This window comes from Erigeron canadensis, chromosome 6, assembly GCF_010389155.1.
Source record: "Erigeron canadensis isolate Cc75 chromosome 6, C_canadensis_v1, whole genome shotgun sequence".
Classification (NCBI taxonomy): domain Eukaryota; kingdom Viridiplantae; phylum Streptophyta; class Magnoliopsida; order Asterales; family Asteraceae; genus Erigeron; species Erigeron canadensis.
In genome coordinates, this window is record NC_057766.1 from 42,353,203 (window position 1) to 42,370,186 (window position 16,984).

Here is a 16,984-nt window from a genome sequence, read left to right on the forward strand (position 1 = left end):
TTAAATTATATGTTTTTTTTCAAAATTTAATTTCATAAATTTTAGTAATTTATTCTATTTCTTTTTTAGTACGAGTATATAAATTAGTACATATGTCGGTTTTCTATCTATTTATAACATATAAATGGAACCTAATGATATTAATATGTGTTTCAGTTGGTATATTTTTCGTGTTCATATTAAAAACCATCTTATTTTAGATCAATTTCACAATGATAAAGTGTTATTTATTTTATAATATAGTATAGAAATAGTATGGATATATCGACTTTCTATCATCAACTATTTATAAATGATTAGTTCACACAACACATGTGTATATACTCATGTTAGGTATATATAAATAATTATGTTTCCATTTACTCAAGTTCGCGGCAAAGACATGATTTTAGGTCAATTAGTGCATAAAATATACCAATAATCTAAAATTGAGTTAGAATGAACGTATGAGATTCTAGATGTATGTTTTGGTGGGAAGTCAGTTAGCTTTAAATTACACTAATACTAAACAATAATAATGAAATTATAGAACTTTATACACATTATAGAGTTGTTACGACCACCTTTGGCCTCCGTGTAACTCCACCATCTATGAGAAATCAATGAGATATAATATAGCTCGGGGCAACGCCCGGATATAACCTAGTATAATAAGAGAGTGTCAATGGTAATTTTAAATTATTCTTTTCTATAGTTAAATATAGTAAAATTATGCTAAAATTCTAAATTTACACGTTTTAATTTTTGAATATGATGTCATCGATAGAAACAATGGTCGGAAATAATGTGGACTTGCCACATATGAAATTCTTTTTAAAAACATTTGAGAAACAAGTTTATTTCTATTTTATTTGTATAACTTAAAAGAGATGTATCATGTATGTGTTGATGTATTTTTTTATTATAAAAACTTATGTATGTATTGATGTGTGTTTTTAATACGGGTAAGACCACGACTAGTTAAACCAATATGTATCAAGCTTCGTCAAGCCGTAAGGGGTGGCGACGATGTAGCCATGCGGCTACCCCACACCACCCCTACTTACTCCCCGCACCTTCCACCCAATGTGAAACTTAAAAAACGAATTACAATCTAAACCATTAACACAATTAAAGTAATCGTAACCATCATTTTGAAAACCAGAGCGCCTGGTTGAGTCGCCTTGACTATGACCCGGATATGAGGTCATTTTTTATAAGCAGGTATGGTTTAATTAGATGGAAACAATCTAAATTTGAAATGTGATGACAAGCTTCAAACCTAGGCCGCCTGGCGCTTGGCATCAAACAAATGCTTTTAACCAATTGTTTCACAAACGGGTTGGTATTTTGTTATGCATATATAATATACTTAACTATTAATGAGAAATAAACGTAACAAAAATAATGTTGTAGAAATAAAACGGACGTAAGCATGTGGAAACTATGCAATGCTCGCTCCCTAGCTGAACGAATAGGGGTTTTGGTAATTATTTTTAAAAATTCTTTACATTACATCTAACCATTTTGTTATAAAATCAGAAAATAAAGATTGTTTTTTCGTGTCTGGTCTAACCGATTGAATCGCCCCTAAACCGGTTTGCTTTTCGGTCCGGTAATCATTGATTGTAAGTTTGTAACAAGAAGTCAAGAATCGAAAGAAAAAAACACCATACAAATTCCCAGAGGGCAGCCCAGTGCCCATGCAAGTGAAAGTCAGAACAAGCCCAGGCCCGTAAATTAAACCGAGCCCTAAGCTTCCCCAAAGAAGAAGCTGACTAGCTAAAGAAACGCAGGTGAATCACAGCAAGCAAACAATGGCGTCTGGCAACGAAAGCGTGGCTTTGGAGAGAAAACGGACAATCGTATCCGCTCTCTGTAAATCCAAATCTCTTGATGCTGTAATTTTACACTTCAACCTTTCACTCTTTTCATCTCAGTCGATTTATATCTGATTTCACTTTCCATACTGCTTCACCTCCAATATCCATTGTGATACTTATTGCTGTTAGTATATATATATATATAACGTATATTCAGTTAAAACGATATATCAGTTACCTCGCACAGCAGTTAAATAGTTATATGTTGCTTTTAATATCTGGTCCCTGTTAATTTGTACATACACCTTTTATATACAGTATGAATTTTAGTTCTGCCAAAATTAGACCTAATTTCAAATTTTGCTGCTCGAGCTTGATCCCCTATGTTCGCTAACCGCACTCATAAGTGTGGTTTTCTAATCAGATGTTAACTGTAGTAGTTATAGGTTTTAAATACCGGCGTTTAGTTTTCCGTGCTGATTAGTTGCATCCGCACATTCTAGTTATCTTTAGAACAATTATATCTATTGTATCTTTACCCCTTTTATAACTTAATTAATGCAGAAAAAGTTTTTGGATGATGCCGAGAATGATCTCAAAAGCTTGAGTGTTAACATCATCAAGGCTGCTTATGAGAACAATGAGGAGGTAAGTTGATTTTGAGAATGTGATATTGTCTCCATAACCCAAACGAAAGACTCTATACGAAAACAATGTTGTTTCATTTGTTTAGCCTAGATGTCTACCTTTAATGCCTTCAACATGGTGAAATAGTGGAGCATCTATGTCAGTCTTAATTCTTAAAGACTTTTATGTTCTGTTTGGCAGTTCAATAAATGGGTGAAGTTTGCAGAGAATTTCCCATCAGATTCCGAGGGATGTTCCAAGGGTCTAAGCCAGTTAAATGAATACTTGTGTGAGGTAGCTGTTCTAGTGGGTGGTGGATACACGCCTACTGATGCTGATCTAATCGTTTTTTCAACTGTTCATCCATATGTGGTACGTGATATTCATCCTTTGTTATATTTCAGGTTTTTTTTTGCTATTGTCATTGTATGTCTATACAATTGTATATGCAATGCATTTTAATGGATTGATCTTAATGTGTGGATATGCTTGAACACATATTTCTTAGTTGATCTTCTTGTGTGAACATCTTTTATAATCGTTATTTTCATCCGTAAATACCAGCTCGTATTTTTCAATTTTTCTTATCCGTGAATTTGTACTGCTATTCTGCTGTTACTTTTTACATAATTAATATAGCTGTCTGCTGATGGCAGATCCGTCTTTTGAAGTCAGACAAGGATAATTTGCCACATCTATTTAGATGGATGGATTACATCCAGGTAATGAGATTCCTTTTCTTTGAGATATCATTTATGTTCTAAGTCTTGTTCTAGACATAACATTTTACTGCATTATGAGTCTAGGAAACTCATTTTGAACTTCGTAATGTTGTATTGTGTATGTGCAATCAAGTCATATATATAGGTTATCTGATATTTTAAGCTATTTCGTAGCTATATACTGTATGGGTGTCAGGGTGTGCAATCTTGCTTACACAATGTATTCCCTCTTGCAATTTCAAATAATATGTTACGCTATTGCATATACATGTAACAACCTTGTGGTAAATGATACATTAATTTTCAGCTTATCATATGGTTTGAGATAATGCATGCACCATCATAGTTTTGTGCCTGAGCATGATAATCTCATCTGCTCTCCCGTTTTTTTTTTTTTAGGGTTTAGGGTTTAGTTTTAAACCCTAAGTTTTCTCTTTTCTTAGCTGGCTTACTTTTTTATAACTGGCTTACTATTTCAAGCAATACTGAGTACTTACTATTTCAGTAGATGTTATAATGCTATTAACTTAAGTACTCAATCTCTCTAAGTGGTAGTTACTGTTTGTTAGTTGTATGGTTTTATATTATCATCGATTTATAATTGCTAAATTGAGCAATTGGAGAAACCTTTTTAGTTACATATTTTGCCATGGCTTGTAATGCTTTATACTCTTGTTAGTTTGTATACTTCTTCCTTCTCCATGCAATGGGAGACCATATGTTTCTTCCTCTTTTTTTTACCTGATTTATCTTGATTCATGTTGCAGAGTATCCATGACTTAGGAGGGCTATTTGAACGGATTGTATTAGAGAAGTCCCCCTTTGAGCTTCCTGTGAGTAGACACCGATATACGCTTTATTACTTATATGTTATTATATTTGTGCCTGATACTTTGAAGTAGTAGGTAATTCATTGTTTCTTTTACTTCGAATATATCTTCTGGAGTTATTTAATATTTGTTTGGTTGGCAAAGCCTTTGCTGACATTAAAGGTGGAAACAAACCCAAGTACGAAAAAGTTAGAGACAGATGCGAAAAAGTCTGCTCCAAACGGGAAGGCATCTCCAGAAGCTGACACGGAGAAAAAATCTGACGTGGTATGATTTCTTTAGGTTCTGATGCATGGTTAATTCCTTCATACGTACTATGATATTATGTTTATCCTGACATCTGAGTCACCCTCATGGGCCTTGTTCGGTTTTGATTACTGGTTGGGTTCTTGTATGAGAATAACAAAGAGAAAAAAATATGTACATGTCAGAATATTTTGATAAAGTGTTTTGAAAGTTTTTTTTTTTTTCTTTATAATCAAAAGATAATTCTGAAAGGTAAACACAGCTGTGCTACATTTGCAATCTCTTTGTCAGAAATTTGTGGCAAGTATTACAATTTGAACAATGTTGGTTTGTAACAAAATTTGATATTTACTAGAATGTTTTATTTGAATTTTATTATTAGGGTGGTGATTTATTGACTAAACCTTTTACGTGCATACCAAAAAGCTATCATGTTAAAGCACATGGTACAACACTCTGGATGCATAGTTTTGGTGCATTCATCAAAATATTTGGTATTCTAGTGTATGAACAATCTCTTGTGCTGGTATAGTAAATTTACTGAAGTTGTTTCTACAGTCCAAGAAAAAAGCTGCTGGGATAACAGAAGCTGCCACAGAGAAGAAGCAAGTGCCTGAAAAGGTAGCTGATGATAAAGACAACGAATTAAGTGTCACTTTATTAAAAATACAGGTGGGACTCATTCGTAAAGCATCGAAACATCCATCAGCCGACAGGTAAGAGAACGTTTATGATAACTTGTATTTATCATAAAGTATGTCATTGTAGAATATGTTTGGGCTGGATAGGCGACTATAGGTTTGGGTTTAAACTTTTTTTTTTTGCAAGTACATGTTGGAGCGCATCGTGCTGGTTGGGTTGACCGTAGTTAATGCATTAGCTATGAAGTATGAATACAATAACAATATTATTAATATGAATCTAAGTATTTGAGTCCATAAGTTTTAGGAGGCTTTTATGCATTAAGAAGAGTTTGGTCGAGTTTCAGTCTGTTTGACCCTTCGAGACTAAAAATACACAGCCAATTTGATCCTTAAATGAGTCGAAGCTGTTACCTCTACTCTTTATCAGTGTCATTGACTTTTCTTGGTAATGTCATGTTCCTGGTTCAGTTTGCTGGTTGAGGAGATCGATGTTGGGGAGGGTAAATGTCGGCAGGTAGTCAGTGGTTTGGCAAAGTTTTGCAGTCCAGATGAGTTAACGGTATGAACTTACCATGATTCTACGAATAGCATTTATTTTATGTATCTTTTCCATCCATGATCCTTTTAGTACTTCTAGAAACCAGTGTTCTGTAAGTTTTGTTTCAACCTTGCAGAACCGCCTTGTGGCATTAATTACAAATGTGAAGCCTGGAAAGCTAAGAGATGTTGTTTCAGAAGGACTGGTAACGACTCTCCCTCCACACATGCACACACCAATCTTTCCCAGTTTCTATGTTATGGATTTGAAAAACTTGCCACCTTTCATACTCTTATGATTAAGTTTTTGTTTTTCACTTTTAGTCATTACAGCATTTCTAGTATACATTTCATCCATGAAACTTTCAAGTGGGCGTTTAATTACTTTCTTTAATCTAATAATCTTAAGGTTACATAGTATATTGCTGGTTTATGGTTATCCAAGTAGGGCATTCATACTGAATAGTTTTGAGTGCATATCAACTGATAAGTTGTTTTGCTTCAGTGAGCCCTATTTTTGTTGTTGTAAATTTTTTTTCTGTTGCACTACTTTCGATTTCTCCACTGTTCTTCTCATCAATTTAATCATAGACATCTTCTGAAAGCAATTATGTTTGCTGGAAACTTTATTCTACTTATTTTCAATCTCATGTGCACAATTTTAGAGGTGTCTGTTTTTTGTTATATTCCAGGTCCTATGTGCTTCAAATGCGGATCATACAGCTGTACAGCCTTTGATCGTTCCGCAAGGGGCCAAAATTGGTGAATGTGTTACATTTTCTGGGTAAGCATCAAGCTTAGATATGAAGAAATCTTTATGGTCTTGGTCTTATATTATAAACAGCATAAAGAGCTTTTGATATTGTTAAGTACAGCACTAATTTTATTATTGCCGTTTCTTTTGTGGGCCAAAACCATAGTGATAGAGTTGGCCACGTTGACTTTGCTTGATCTGACTTAATGTTTTATCTCCCAACGACTAAAATGGGCAAAGCATGAAAGTAATGTCGCTGAAGATGCGTTCCACTTGCTTACAACATCTTAAATCAGTAATATTTGCTAAAATGAGTCATAATTCTGGGATCACATCCTATATATCAGTAAGTAAGAATAGATAAGGGAATGTTAACGAGTCATCATAACACAACTCAACCTAAGCTAGCCATTACAACGGACAACCTGACATCTCTGATTCGTTATTCCCCACCCCACGATTTTTTATTTAATGGCCCCTTCTGGAATAGTCTACCTGTCATAATTATGTGTAACCCTATTAGAAGCGGATACTGACCAAAATATATTAAGAAAACCAATGTGATATATTGTGGTTTTTAGTGTTGTGCTTTTTGTTTCATGGTTTTATCAAGTGTTATAATCTAGTTGATAGACTAAATCACATACTAATGCCAATGTCTATACAGGCATGAAGGGAAACCAGAAGCCGTTTTGAATCCCAAGAAGAAACAACTTGACAAGATAACACCGGTAAACCATCCTTTTTACTCATTTGCTAACAACACATGTCCAATAGCTTTGAGGTTGAATTCTACTTTGACAATTGACATCAAGTTTAATGAGTAATTGTCATTCTTGACTAAATTTTGATGAATGCTCTATATGTACTTCAAATATGAAGCGACAGAGTCAAGATATGAAGAAAAAAAAGTATTGATATTGATATATCTAGTTTGACCCTAAAAGTCAAGTTCTACATCCTGCCCTTGTATGGTAGCAACATCTTGGTTCAAACTTAAACCATTTAAACTTGCATCTGTTAGTCGTGAAGAGTGAAGAGGTCACAGTGTCATACCACCACCTCTTATTCATGTTTTCTTGTTCTATATTAGTTTTAGTCGAGTATATGTATCAATGTTTGTATGCCTGCTTATATGCCTAATTTAAAGCGGCTCCATCTTTTGTGATAAATTGATGCATGTACTAACATGAATCCTTCATGGGTGCAGAATCTTTTCACTGATGACAAAGGTGTGGCCACATTCAAGGGAATCCCATTTATGACTTCTGCTGGGCCATGCACATCTACCATACCTAATGGCAGTGTCAAATGAGGGGATGATGGTGGTGTTTACATTGTCGTATGCTCAATATCAAACGAGGATTATGATGATCATGGTCTTAGACGTGTTTGTAATTGGTACTTTTTTTTCATATCAAGCAGACTTTTGTTTTTTAACCTGTGTTAAATGTGTTTTTAGTATAAATACAAGCAAATTTTGACTTAGGCTAAAGCAAATAAATATGGTTGGGGGATTCTTGGCAACACATAATATATCACTCAACAAGACTCAAGTACCGTGAGTTCGATTCGAGAGCATGGAAAACTAGGTAGGGAGTTAGAAAAACCTGAGAACTGAACAGGGGCTCGAGCAAGCTGATCGTAGTTGACTACATTGGACCATTCTTTAAAAAAAAAGGTTTCTAGTTTGCGCTGGTATAAAGTTTTGAATCAAACCGTTTTTTATATGGTTTGAAAGTGTCGTGTTAGAGGCTTGTTGACTGCTCTGTTTTGTTTTCTGTTTTTTTTTTTATTTAGATACATGGTTGGGTTTGGTCTTGTACTAACCCATGCACACCTTGGATAATCAAATTTGCTAGGAACCCTCCGGCCTCATGTATCGTCTTGGTACTTAGAGGGCGCACTACATAAAACTCATGTCCGTAAGTCACCACATTGTAGAAAGTAGTTATCTAAGACCACTTGTCATGGGTTCAACTCTGTTTCAATGGGTTCAACCTTCTATCGATTTGAATCTTAGTCACTGCACTACAATAAGCTTTAAGAGTAAGACGCCAATTTGACAACAATGTGCATGCTAGAACTTCTAACTATACTAACAGTCACATAGGTTTAGAATCCAATCAACTGATCAAGGTCTTTGTAGATGGTATGTTTGTGCATCATGGGGTTTGTACGTGGTACCACTCCACACCTGGGTGCCCATATGTCATGTCATGTGGGAAGTGGATAATGTGGATCCCAAGCTCCAATGGAAAGATCTAAAGAAAAAAGAGACACACCATCCCTATGTTGCATCAAAACCCACCGCAGATTTTCCATTTCTATCTAAAAGATTTTGTTCCCTTATCTGCACACATTCTCAATAAGTTTTTCTTTTCTTTAATTTGTTGACATAGATTTCAGATAGGTAGTTTGTATAACAGTGCACGGTATTGGTGGTCATACCTTTTTTGCTACTCGTAATACGTAAAGGTAGGTATAAAATCTCCGGTATTATAAAAAAATTACTATTAATTTGGTGATAATATCTAAAAATGGCTGTAACTATATATCAACTACATAGAAAACATAAAATACATATTTCATTATTCTTGGACCATCGTTGGAATATATGGACAAAGTACTAAAGTTTCATAGTTTAATGAACTTTGGATCTATATCTCGTTATGAGTTGTGCTGTCATACCTTGATGAAGTTGGAATCAAAGATTTTATATGATGCATCAAAGTTAATGTGAATTTATCTCGAAAAATCCTTCGTTATTGCTGATCAGAGCAGTAATAGGTAGTAAAATCACATGGAAACATATAGGACTATTAAATAAACAACTAAATACTCATTTATATATTATATCAGACTATATGTATTTTTTTTACACGTTCGTTGTGGAACCTCTTAACAAAATATGGTTTTGATAACTTTATTTCTTAGATATCCATCAGAAACATCAAAAGCAATTATGTTTGCTATAGATTTCTTTTCCAAGTTCTATTTTGCACAATGTACACACATTTTTTCATGTTTATAATTTTTCTTATCTATGTTTCAATGATATATGAATGATGCCAAAAATATAATTAAACTGATAGATAAATTGCAAATTGCTACTAACACCTTATGTACATTAAAAGCTAAATGCGCAGCTAACTTATGTACGTGCCCTCACATTCATTTAATCGTTTCCAATAGCAATAATATGTGTTATGAAGAAATGGAAAGAAAAAAAAAACTACTGTTTTTTGTTTTATGGTTTCTCTTTATTATTACAAAGTAGATGTTAGGATGTACAACCAAAATATACTATATTATTATTATATTTATCTATGTAAATTTGTATAAAATCACAATATGGTAAAAACTAATCGAATTTTAGTATATATTTATTTTTCGTGTTTTTCTCTTTGTTAGACTTGTTAGAATTCTTATATTGTGTTTTGGATCGGATTGTGTGTTTTGGGTATGGTCTAGTATTGTTTTTTTTTTTTTTTTTTTTTTTGTTTCTTTAGAAAAAAACTATCAGAGAAATTGTGATAGCTTCTTAATAGATTTAAAGTGGTAGCTTGTTTCAAAACAAAATTTCATATTTGAAATTCAAATTGCTTTCAAATCAAAATTCGTAGCAAGATAATACCGAATTAAATAGGAACTAAAGAGAACCCTGTCGCCACAACAAGTTGAGCATGTTAAGCTGTGTCCATAGACCATTAATAACTACCAAAAACATCATTTTGGAGGGAAAGCCTGCACTTTAATTTATTCATTTACACCATGTATAAATGCTAAAAATGTGAACTGGCTAGTAATAATTCGCTGACAAAAAAGTAACATATATTTTAATATGTTTTATATAAGAAAGATTTATTTGTACTATGTATATGTGAATTTCACAGGTTAATTTATTATAACACACGTTAGACGTACAGTATGTCTTTGTTATAAAGCCATATCTATATGACTATATGTTTAAGTTTAATATATGTACACAAAAACATAAACATCACAACGATACCAACATGAAAATTCGGACCCAACTGATTCTAATCAAAAGGTACATACTTACGATTGACCTAAAACAACTTACACACGCAATGATCAAACAAGGACAAGAACAAAAATAAACACAAATTGTTCTGGACACACAATCGTCAATATTTATTTTAATTTAACTTTAGCAAATTTATTTAAAACTAAAATACAAGTTAAATATAAACACAAAGAACAAAGTTGATTTGAAAAAAGATTTTGTAATTTCTGACAATGGAGTAGCTAATGATGACAACGTACAAGTAGGGGATTTGAAACGATGTTAAGCTATAATTAAATAGGCATATGCATTTAAAAAATTATATACATAATAAATAAAGGAAATTAATTAATTAAATATGATTTTCTCTGAAACTAGACTTGTTGGAAACGGATTTACTATAATAAAAGATATGAAATTTGAAAGGAATTAGAGTAATATAATCAAAATATAATGATATGTCATTGGAAAAGAAAGAGATATGAATAAAATCTTTTGGCATGTTAGCTAAGCATGATCATATTTCAGTAGTTGATATATACTGATGATGATAAGTATATATGATTATGAATATATATACCATTGATATTGATTCTGATAATCATTAATTTGTTTCTTACTATTTTAGTGAGAAAAAAGAATTACGAGTACTATTTATCCTTTAAATCACAAAAGTGCAATATTAATAATAACAAAACAATACTAACAAGGAACTAACAACATCAATATTACAATAAGGGAGTTTATCAAAATAAAAAACACACATTAAGCAAATATTAAGCCGATTCTGTGAACTATCCCAATCCTATACCAGATACAAAGATATGTCGATGAGATTTATCCTAACAATATACTCCTGCTACATAGTTGTAGTCAGGTGGTACCAAAGGGGGCAAGACGGGCCAATGCCTCCGTTGAAATTGAAAATTTATTATGAATTTCTATAAGTTTTTTTTTTTTTTATTTATAAAATGTATCTTTTTGTTTCCTTTTAAATATATTAATTATTCATGAAATTTTTAATCTTATCCTTTACTTTTTAAATGTTTTTATTCTGATAGTAGGAGATTTTGGGGAGAGAAAGAAAAGAAAAAAAAAAGAAAAGAGAAAAGAATAAAATGTAATGTTGGGAATCTTGGGATACAATGTGTATGGGGGGACAATATGTGTATTTACTATCTAAATCACTTAAATGCATCGAATCGAGAGACACCTAAAGAAGATCACGAAATATCTGTGACGACTCACTCACTCTCCATTTGATTCTCTCTACATATCTCTCTTCTTATATTTAACATCAACAACACTACATACATAAATGTACCTATATATAAGCTTATATATACAATCCTATCCTCCTAGCTAGTCACATTATTAATTAGTATAACATATTTTATATCATTATTATCATTCTCTTGTGAATTTGAATTTGAGAGGATCGTAATAGTCTATATATATATACTTGTCGATAAGTATTTGTATTTAATTTCATACATATATATATATAGTGGTGATTGTGGTGTCAATATATTTATTATAGCTAGATATGGATTATTGTTGCGAAGAAGAGAATGTACCTCATGTTTTGGCCGTTGATGATAATCTCATCGATCGTAAACTCGTTGAGAAATTGCTCAAGAATTCTTCTTGCAAAGGTACGCACGTATACGACTTACATGAGTGCTTGCTTCAATTAATTAATTAATTAGTCGTCTTTTGCTTTATTAATTTACTAATTACAATGTACAAAATTGTTTAATTGACCGATCGGCAGTGACTACAGCAGAAAACGGAATGAGAGCATTGGAGTATCTTGGCAACAACGTAAGTATACATATATTATGAAATGTATATATAATTGTAAAAATAAAAAAAATGTAGGATGATATGTGTATGTAATGTATGGCTGCAGGGTCCAAAAGTAAATATGATAATCACGGATTACTGCATGCCAGGAATGACGGGGTATGAGCTACTTCAGAAAATCAAGGTATTAAAAATCATCAAAAAGATTATTTCAATGCTTGATTTGATTTGAAAGTCTTACAGCTAATCGCACATCATATATTATATATCGTCGTTTGTTTAAATAAAATTGATATCATGATAAATGATTAATAGCTATAAATCTTTACAAAAATATTTCGCATATATCATACTCATTGTATGTAATTTTCTTCAAATTAATTAAAACTTCTGTAAGTTATTCGTATGGCATCACTCAAAATATACATGGCAATGTTAGGTCATTTTACAAACATATATGGCATGTAAACTTAGAATTACTCGTGATATATACTAGTACTTTTCGGCAGTATTTTTTAAAAAATAATTACTCTATTACATATTGTTCTTTTTATTAAAAATAAAATAAAATTTACTGTACATATTTTTAACGGAGTAATTGGCAAAAAAAAATTTACTCTACATAATGCAAGCAGGAATCATCAATCTTAAAGGAGGTTCCGGTGGTCATAATGTCATCAGAGAATATCCCAACACGAATCAATGAGTAAGTTTCTTAATTTTCTCATCTTTTCTCTTATATAGGGATAAAACCAAACCTTACTTTATTATATACTCGATCGTATATTTGGACGTTAGTAATTTAAAAGTTAATTGGATACACTAAATGACAAAAAATAAAAAAAAAAAATTATACATTCATAGTCGAATACATTTCAAGATTACCCTCAGTATTTTACTTTATAATTTCGAAAATGTTTTTAAAGTTGAGATGTAGCTAATCTCATGTGTTTAAAATATGAATAAACCAGATGTTTAGAAATGGGAGCACAAACGTTCATGCTGAAGCCGCTGAAGTTATCGGATGTGAAGAACCTGAGACGTCAATTAGCAAAATGATTACTAGGTTCACATATAGTAACTAATGTTAAGCTATTTCAGTTGATCGATTACCGCTGGTCCATGTTTGTATTTTTTGTCTCTCTTATTATTGAACCGTGCAGCCTTAGAAGTTTTGCCTTTTCTATGATTATAGTGTTCAATGCAAACGTTTGTAGTAAGACGAATATGTACGTCAAAGTTTTCTTTTGGTTAAAAGATCGAGTTCCTGGTATGTATAAAAAGTTTGAATTTGTTATTTTAACTTGATAAATAAGAACATTCTTACAAAGTCAAATTAAGTTGGTTACAACCTACAACACCATGTATGGAGTTTAAAAGACATTTTGTTCGATCAAACTAATTAATGGCCGTAATATATAAACCTAAATCATGATGTTAAACTTATTTGGTACTAATATTCTACAAATAACTAAATCACAAATCATACAACCCTAAGCCAATTCGAGTTTCTTTAGTAGCTAGGAATCAAATTTAAGCTTTAGAAAATATATGTGTAGTCGAAAATGCATATTTTGGTCACAAAACATCTCTTTTGCAAACTTTCAATAATAACTATGTCAAAAGACAAAAGTTACAATCATTTAATGTTCACACTTGTTCGATACTCCTTGTCAAGTTCAATGCTTTAGAAAAAAAAATGGTAATCATCTAGGGAGTACAAGAGTGTATATGTGCGGTAGGTACTAATTGGTAATTATAATACCGACTGACTTTTTAGGTTTTTATAATAGATTTTGTTTTTTGCGATATCTGCATTGGACCCGACACTATGCCACCGAATAGCAGGCCCATATAACCTTTTAGATCAAAATGGTATTTGGATTACATGTGATCCTTAGTTCGGCCACAGGCCCACTTCTAAAGAGAACATGTACTATTAGAATTTGGAACAACATGAAACTAGTTAAAACCACCATCAAAATCAAACCGCCATAGCTTAAATAGGTTGGCTTGGATTACATCTCGAACTAATTATCTAATTATTGCTTTGTAAAACACAAATAATCTAAAAGATATTTGTTTGAAAAAGTGATTATAATACTATGAAAAAACAATTTCAGAGAAACATGTACATGTTTTCCAAAACGCAATTTCAAAAACACATGATTAATTTTGACAACACAAAATCTGTTTTGTAATCACAAATAGCAAACACCCCGTAATCTTTTCTCACATTTCTCCTATATTGTCCGAATCGACTTCCAAGATTAAAAAGATACGAGTTAAGTCGATACACACGTAAACCATATTTCTGTGAGAAATACCCAACTAACTGGGGAATACATTCACCATTTAACGGAAAACATCAATTTGAACGCTTGATAACATAAGTACACAACCATCTAATTTGAAGATTCTATTACATGGTGGCCCAAAAACAACCCATAAACCATCATCCATACCACAATACTAAACACAACATCATCCAAATAAGCCGAAAAGGAACCACAACTACTTGTACTAATTAAACCACAAACATCAAATGCAGCGTACGGGTAGAATGGCGCATTAGTTAGTAGCGATGATGATGGTGGGGAGGAGGGGGAGGGGGATATCCATGTGGATGAGGACGATGCTGACCCATACCAAAACAGTTAAGAATAGGGTAACAAAGGCAAGAGACTATTGAGGAGAGCATCATACAAGGGCAACAGCACAGTGTCATCAATGGATTCTCGTGATGATGCGGAGGTGGAGGACGTCCGTAATTCATCTTCAAATCTTGTTCCTGATCCTCTTATGTCAAGACTGAATATAACCAAGCAAAAAAAGCAGACATTATTTATGTTACCCTACCAACCACTTGGTAAACAGAATTGGAACATCCAATCGCATGGATAGTACATAATAATGCCATATATTACTTGATCCTCTATTACCCTACCAACCATGCTATATTTAAAAGGAGCCAAGCTAGGTTATATAATATGTGTCTTCTTATTCATTTATAACGTACATTTGCCACGGATATGTGAACTGGCCACGAAATTTATGGTTGACTAGCATAATGTTGTATCAGACGAGTTACTATCTGTTACGGTTTATTTTTGACACATTGGTTTTCTTTGATTTCTTATTTAGTTTGGTACCATTTTAATTGGTTATTTTCCGATTTTTATGAGAGATGAAATGGGAAAATTGTTAGAAAAAGGTAACCTAAGATTCAATTTTTGACACTAAAAAAACCTAAAATTTATAAATAGCTTATAGAAAGTCTCAGATCCAACTTATAACTTTTAAAGAAATATCATCATGGTATCATATGTAATATTTTGAAAAGATCATAAATGAGTTATAAGAATTTATAGATTATATATATATATATATTTTAGAACAGCAAGGGCCGGATCACTGGTATCCGGACTGGATACCGTGGACCTACCCGATCCCCTCCCCCGCCCGCCCCACCCGGTAAAAGCTCCATGAAAGCCCGGACAAAATCCTCGCAAGCAATCGCAGACCGAGAGTATCGAACATGTGACCTCTTGGACAAAAGTCCGGGTGTCCAACTATTATATATAAAGAAGTTAAAACTACTTTTCACATCCTCCCTACAATTGTCGAAGGAGACCAAACATATAAATACAATTTACATAACTTTATAATTACACGAAATCGTTTCAACTTACTTATGGTTGGCATTTAGTAGTTTCTTTTAAACATATTTTATAAAATTAAAAAAAAAAAAAAGAAAAAGAAAAAAAAAGAGGTTTTCCTAGCATATTATTTTAGACTTAAGAACAATAAACTACAATCAGATTTTGCCAACTCATTGCTCTTTAATTAAAAAAGCCCCTTTCTATTTCTACAAATTTCCAAACATATTTTGCTTCTTGCTTTGATTCTTGAATCCTTTCGAATAAAGACACATCTATAGGCAGCAGTTAGCTAATTTCTATTTTTGCATATGCATGCGCATGTTATATGCATTAAGTTCCAGCTTATAGCTAGGATGTTAAGTGACATTTCAGTAAAGTACGTATCTGCTATAATTTTGTATCAATATTTCCTGAAGTTAATTAGCAATAAACAAGATCTTATCAACACCTATATACTGTATATATATATCTGCATGAATACAACATAATATAATCATGTTATATTACTAAAGTAGAGGGAGGAATGAATAAATTACCTGGAGGGAGCTGAGGGCCGGAGTTTGAAATATTATCCAAGATAAGAGTGTAAGGTATTGACTTATTGTTAAAAAAAAGAAAAAAAAACTTAATCAGGAAGTAAAAACGTTCCAAGAAGAGGGTTGGATATATAATACGATATATCGACCGTCTCGAATTGAGATCTAGATTTCGTACGTGTCACAATAACAGCCGTTGAGGGACATTACTCACGACATACACGTGTTCCTTCATTTATATACTATCTACTGCTCGTACTATCTATCGTTGAAAATCTCTTTCTACCTACCCCCTTTTTCTTTTTTTCTATTTTGTTTATTGAATAAATAAATAAAATGAACGATCACACACTAATAATGAATGAATAAATGTATATGTATAGACCGTGATTTAAACTAAGATTTGGTTGAATTGCATCTTGTAGAGGATCATGTAACAGCTTTTATATGTGTATTGATGTTTATTTTTAAATGGCACAGTATCAAATAATCAATAATAACTTATAATGAAAAATATTATTTGTCATTACATGCAATATAATTGTTGAAACAAACTGATTTTAAAAATCATGTTCTTATATGTTTTTCATAACTCAATCATAAGTCATAAATTGACAAGGATTAAGTAGATAATTAAATAATATAATTATATAAAATTCTAAAAGTTTGACGAAATGTTTTTAAAAAGTTGTAAATTATTAAGATATAAGGTTAATTCTTTGACAACTGCTTGTTAATAAATTAGATAGTTGATTGAACTAACTTGAAATTAAATGATAAAGATGTTT

General features: G+C 32.2%; 2 protein-coding genes and 1 long non-coding RNA gene across 5 annotated transcripts; 2 read left to right on the forward strand and 1 right to left on the reverse strand.

Moving 5' to 3' along the window:
* The first annotated feature begins 1,675 nt into the window (after positions 1–1,675).
* LOC122603514 (probable methionine--tRNA ligase) lies at positions 1,676–7,602 on the forward strand. 2 transcript variants are annotated; one of them, XM_043776239.1, is made up of 12 exons: positions 1,676–1,880; positions 2,367–2,450; positions 2,631–2,801; positions 3,086–3,151; positions 3,919–3,984; positions 4,144–4,248; positions 4,786–4,943; positions 5,340–5,430; positions 5,546–5,614; positions 6,101–6,192; positions 6,830–6,893; positions 7,373–7,602. In XM_043776239.1, exons 1-12 carry the CDS (start codon positions 1,797–1,799, stop codon positions 7,475–7,477), a joined length of 1,155 nt encoding a protein of 384 aa, XP_043632174.1. In that variant the 5' UTR covers positions 1,676–1,796; the 3' UTR covers positions 7,478–7,602. The 2 variants fall into 2 exon arrangements, with proteins under 2 accessions (XP_043632174.1, XP_043632173.1); XM_043776238.1 differs by having other exon boundaries at positions 1,678–1,880; positions 4,126–4,248.
* Positions 7,603–11,719: 4,117 nt separating this feature from the next.
* LOC122602877 (two-component response regulator ARR17) lies at positions 11,720–13,264 on the forward strand. 2 transcript variants are annotated; one of them, XM_043775484.1, is made up of 5 exons: positions 11,720–11,847; positions 11,967–12,016; positions 12,105–12,182; positions 12,634–12,704; positions 12,970–13,264. In XM_043775484.1, exons 1-5 carry the CDS (start codon positions 11,739–11,741, stop codon positions 13,055–13,057), a joined length of 396 nt encoding a protein of 131 aa, XP_043631419.1. In that variant the 5' UTR covers positions 11,720–11,738; the 3' UTR covers positions 13,058–13,264. The 2 variants fall into 2 exon arrangements, with proteins under 2 accessions (XP_043631419.1, XP_043631420.1); XM_043775485.1 differs by lacking the exon at positions 12,634–12,704.
* Positions 13,265–14,366: 1,102 nt separating this feature from the next.
* On the reverse strand, positions 14,367–16,532 carry LOC122602878. Its single transcript, XR_006324414.1, has 2 exons — positions 16,197–16,532; positions 14,367–14,809 (listed from the first exon to the last, which is right to left on the reverse strand). It is a non-coding gene; the product is annotated as an uncharacterized LOC122602878 (long non-coding RNA).
* Between the last annotated feature and the right edge of the window lie 452 nt (positions 16,533–16,984).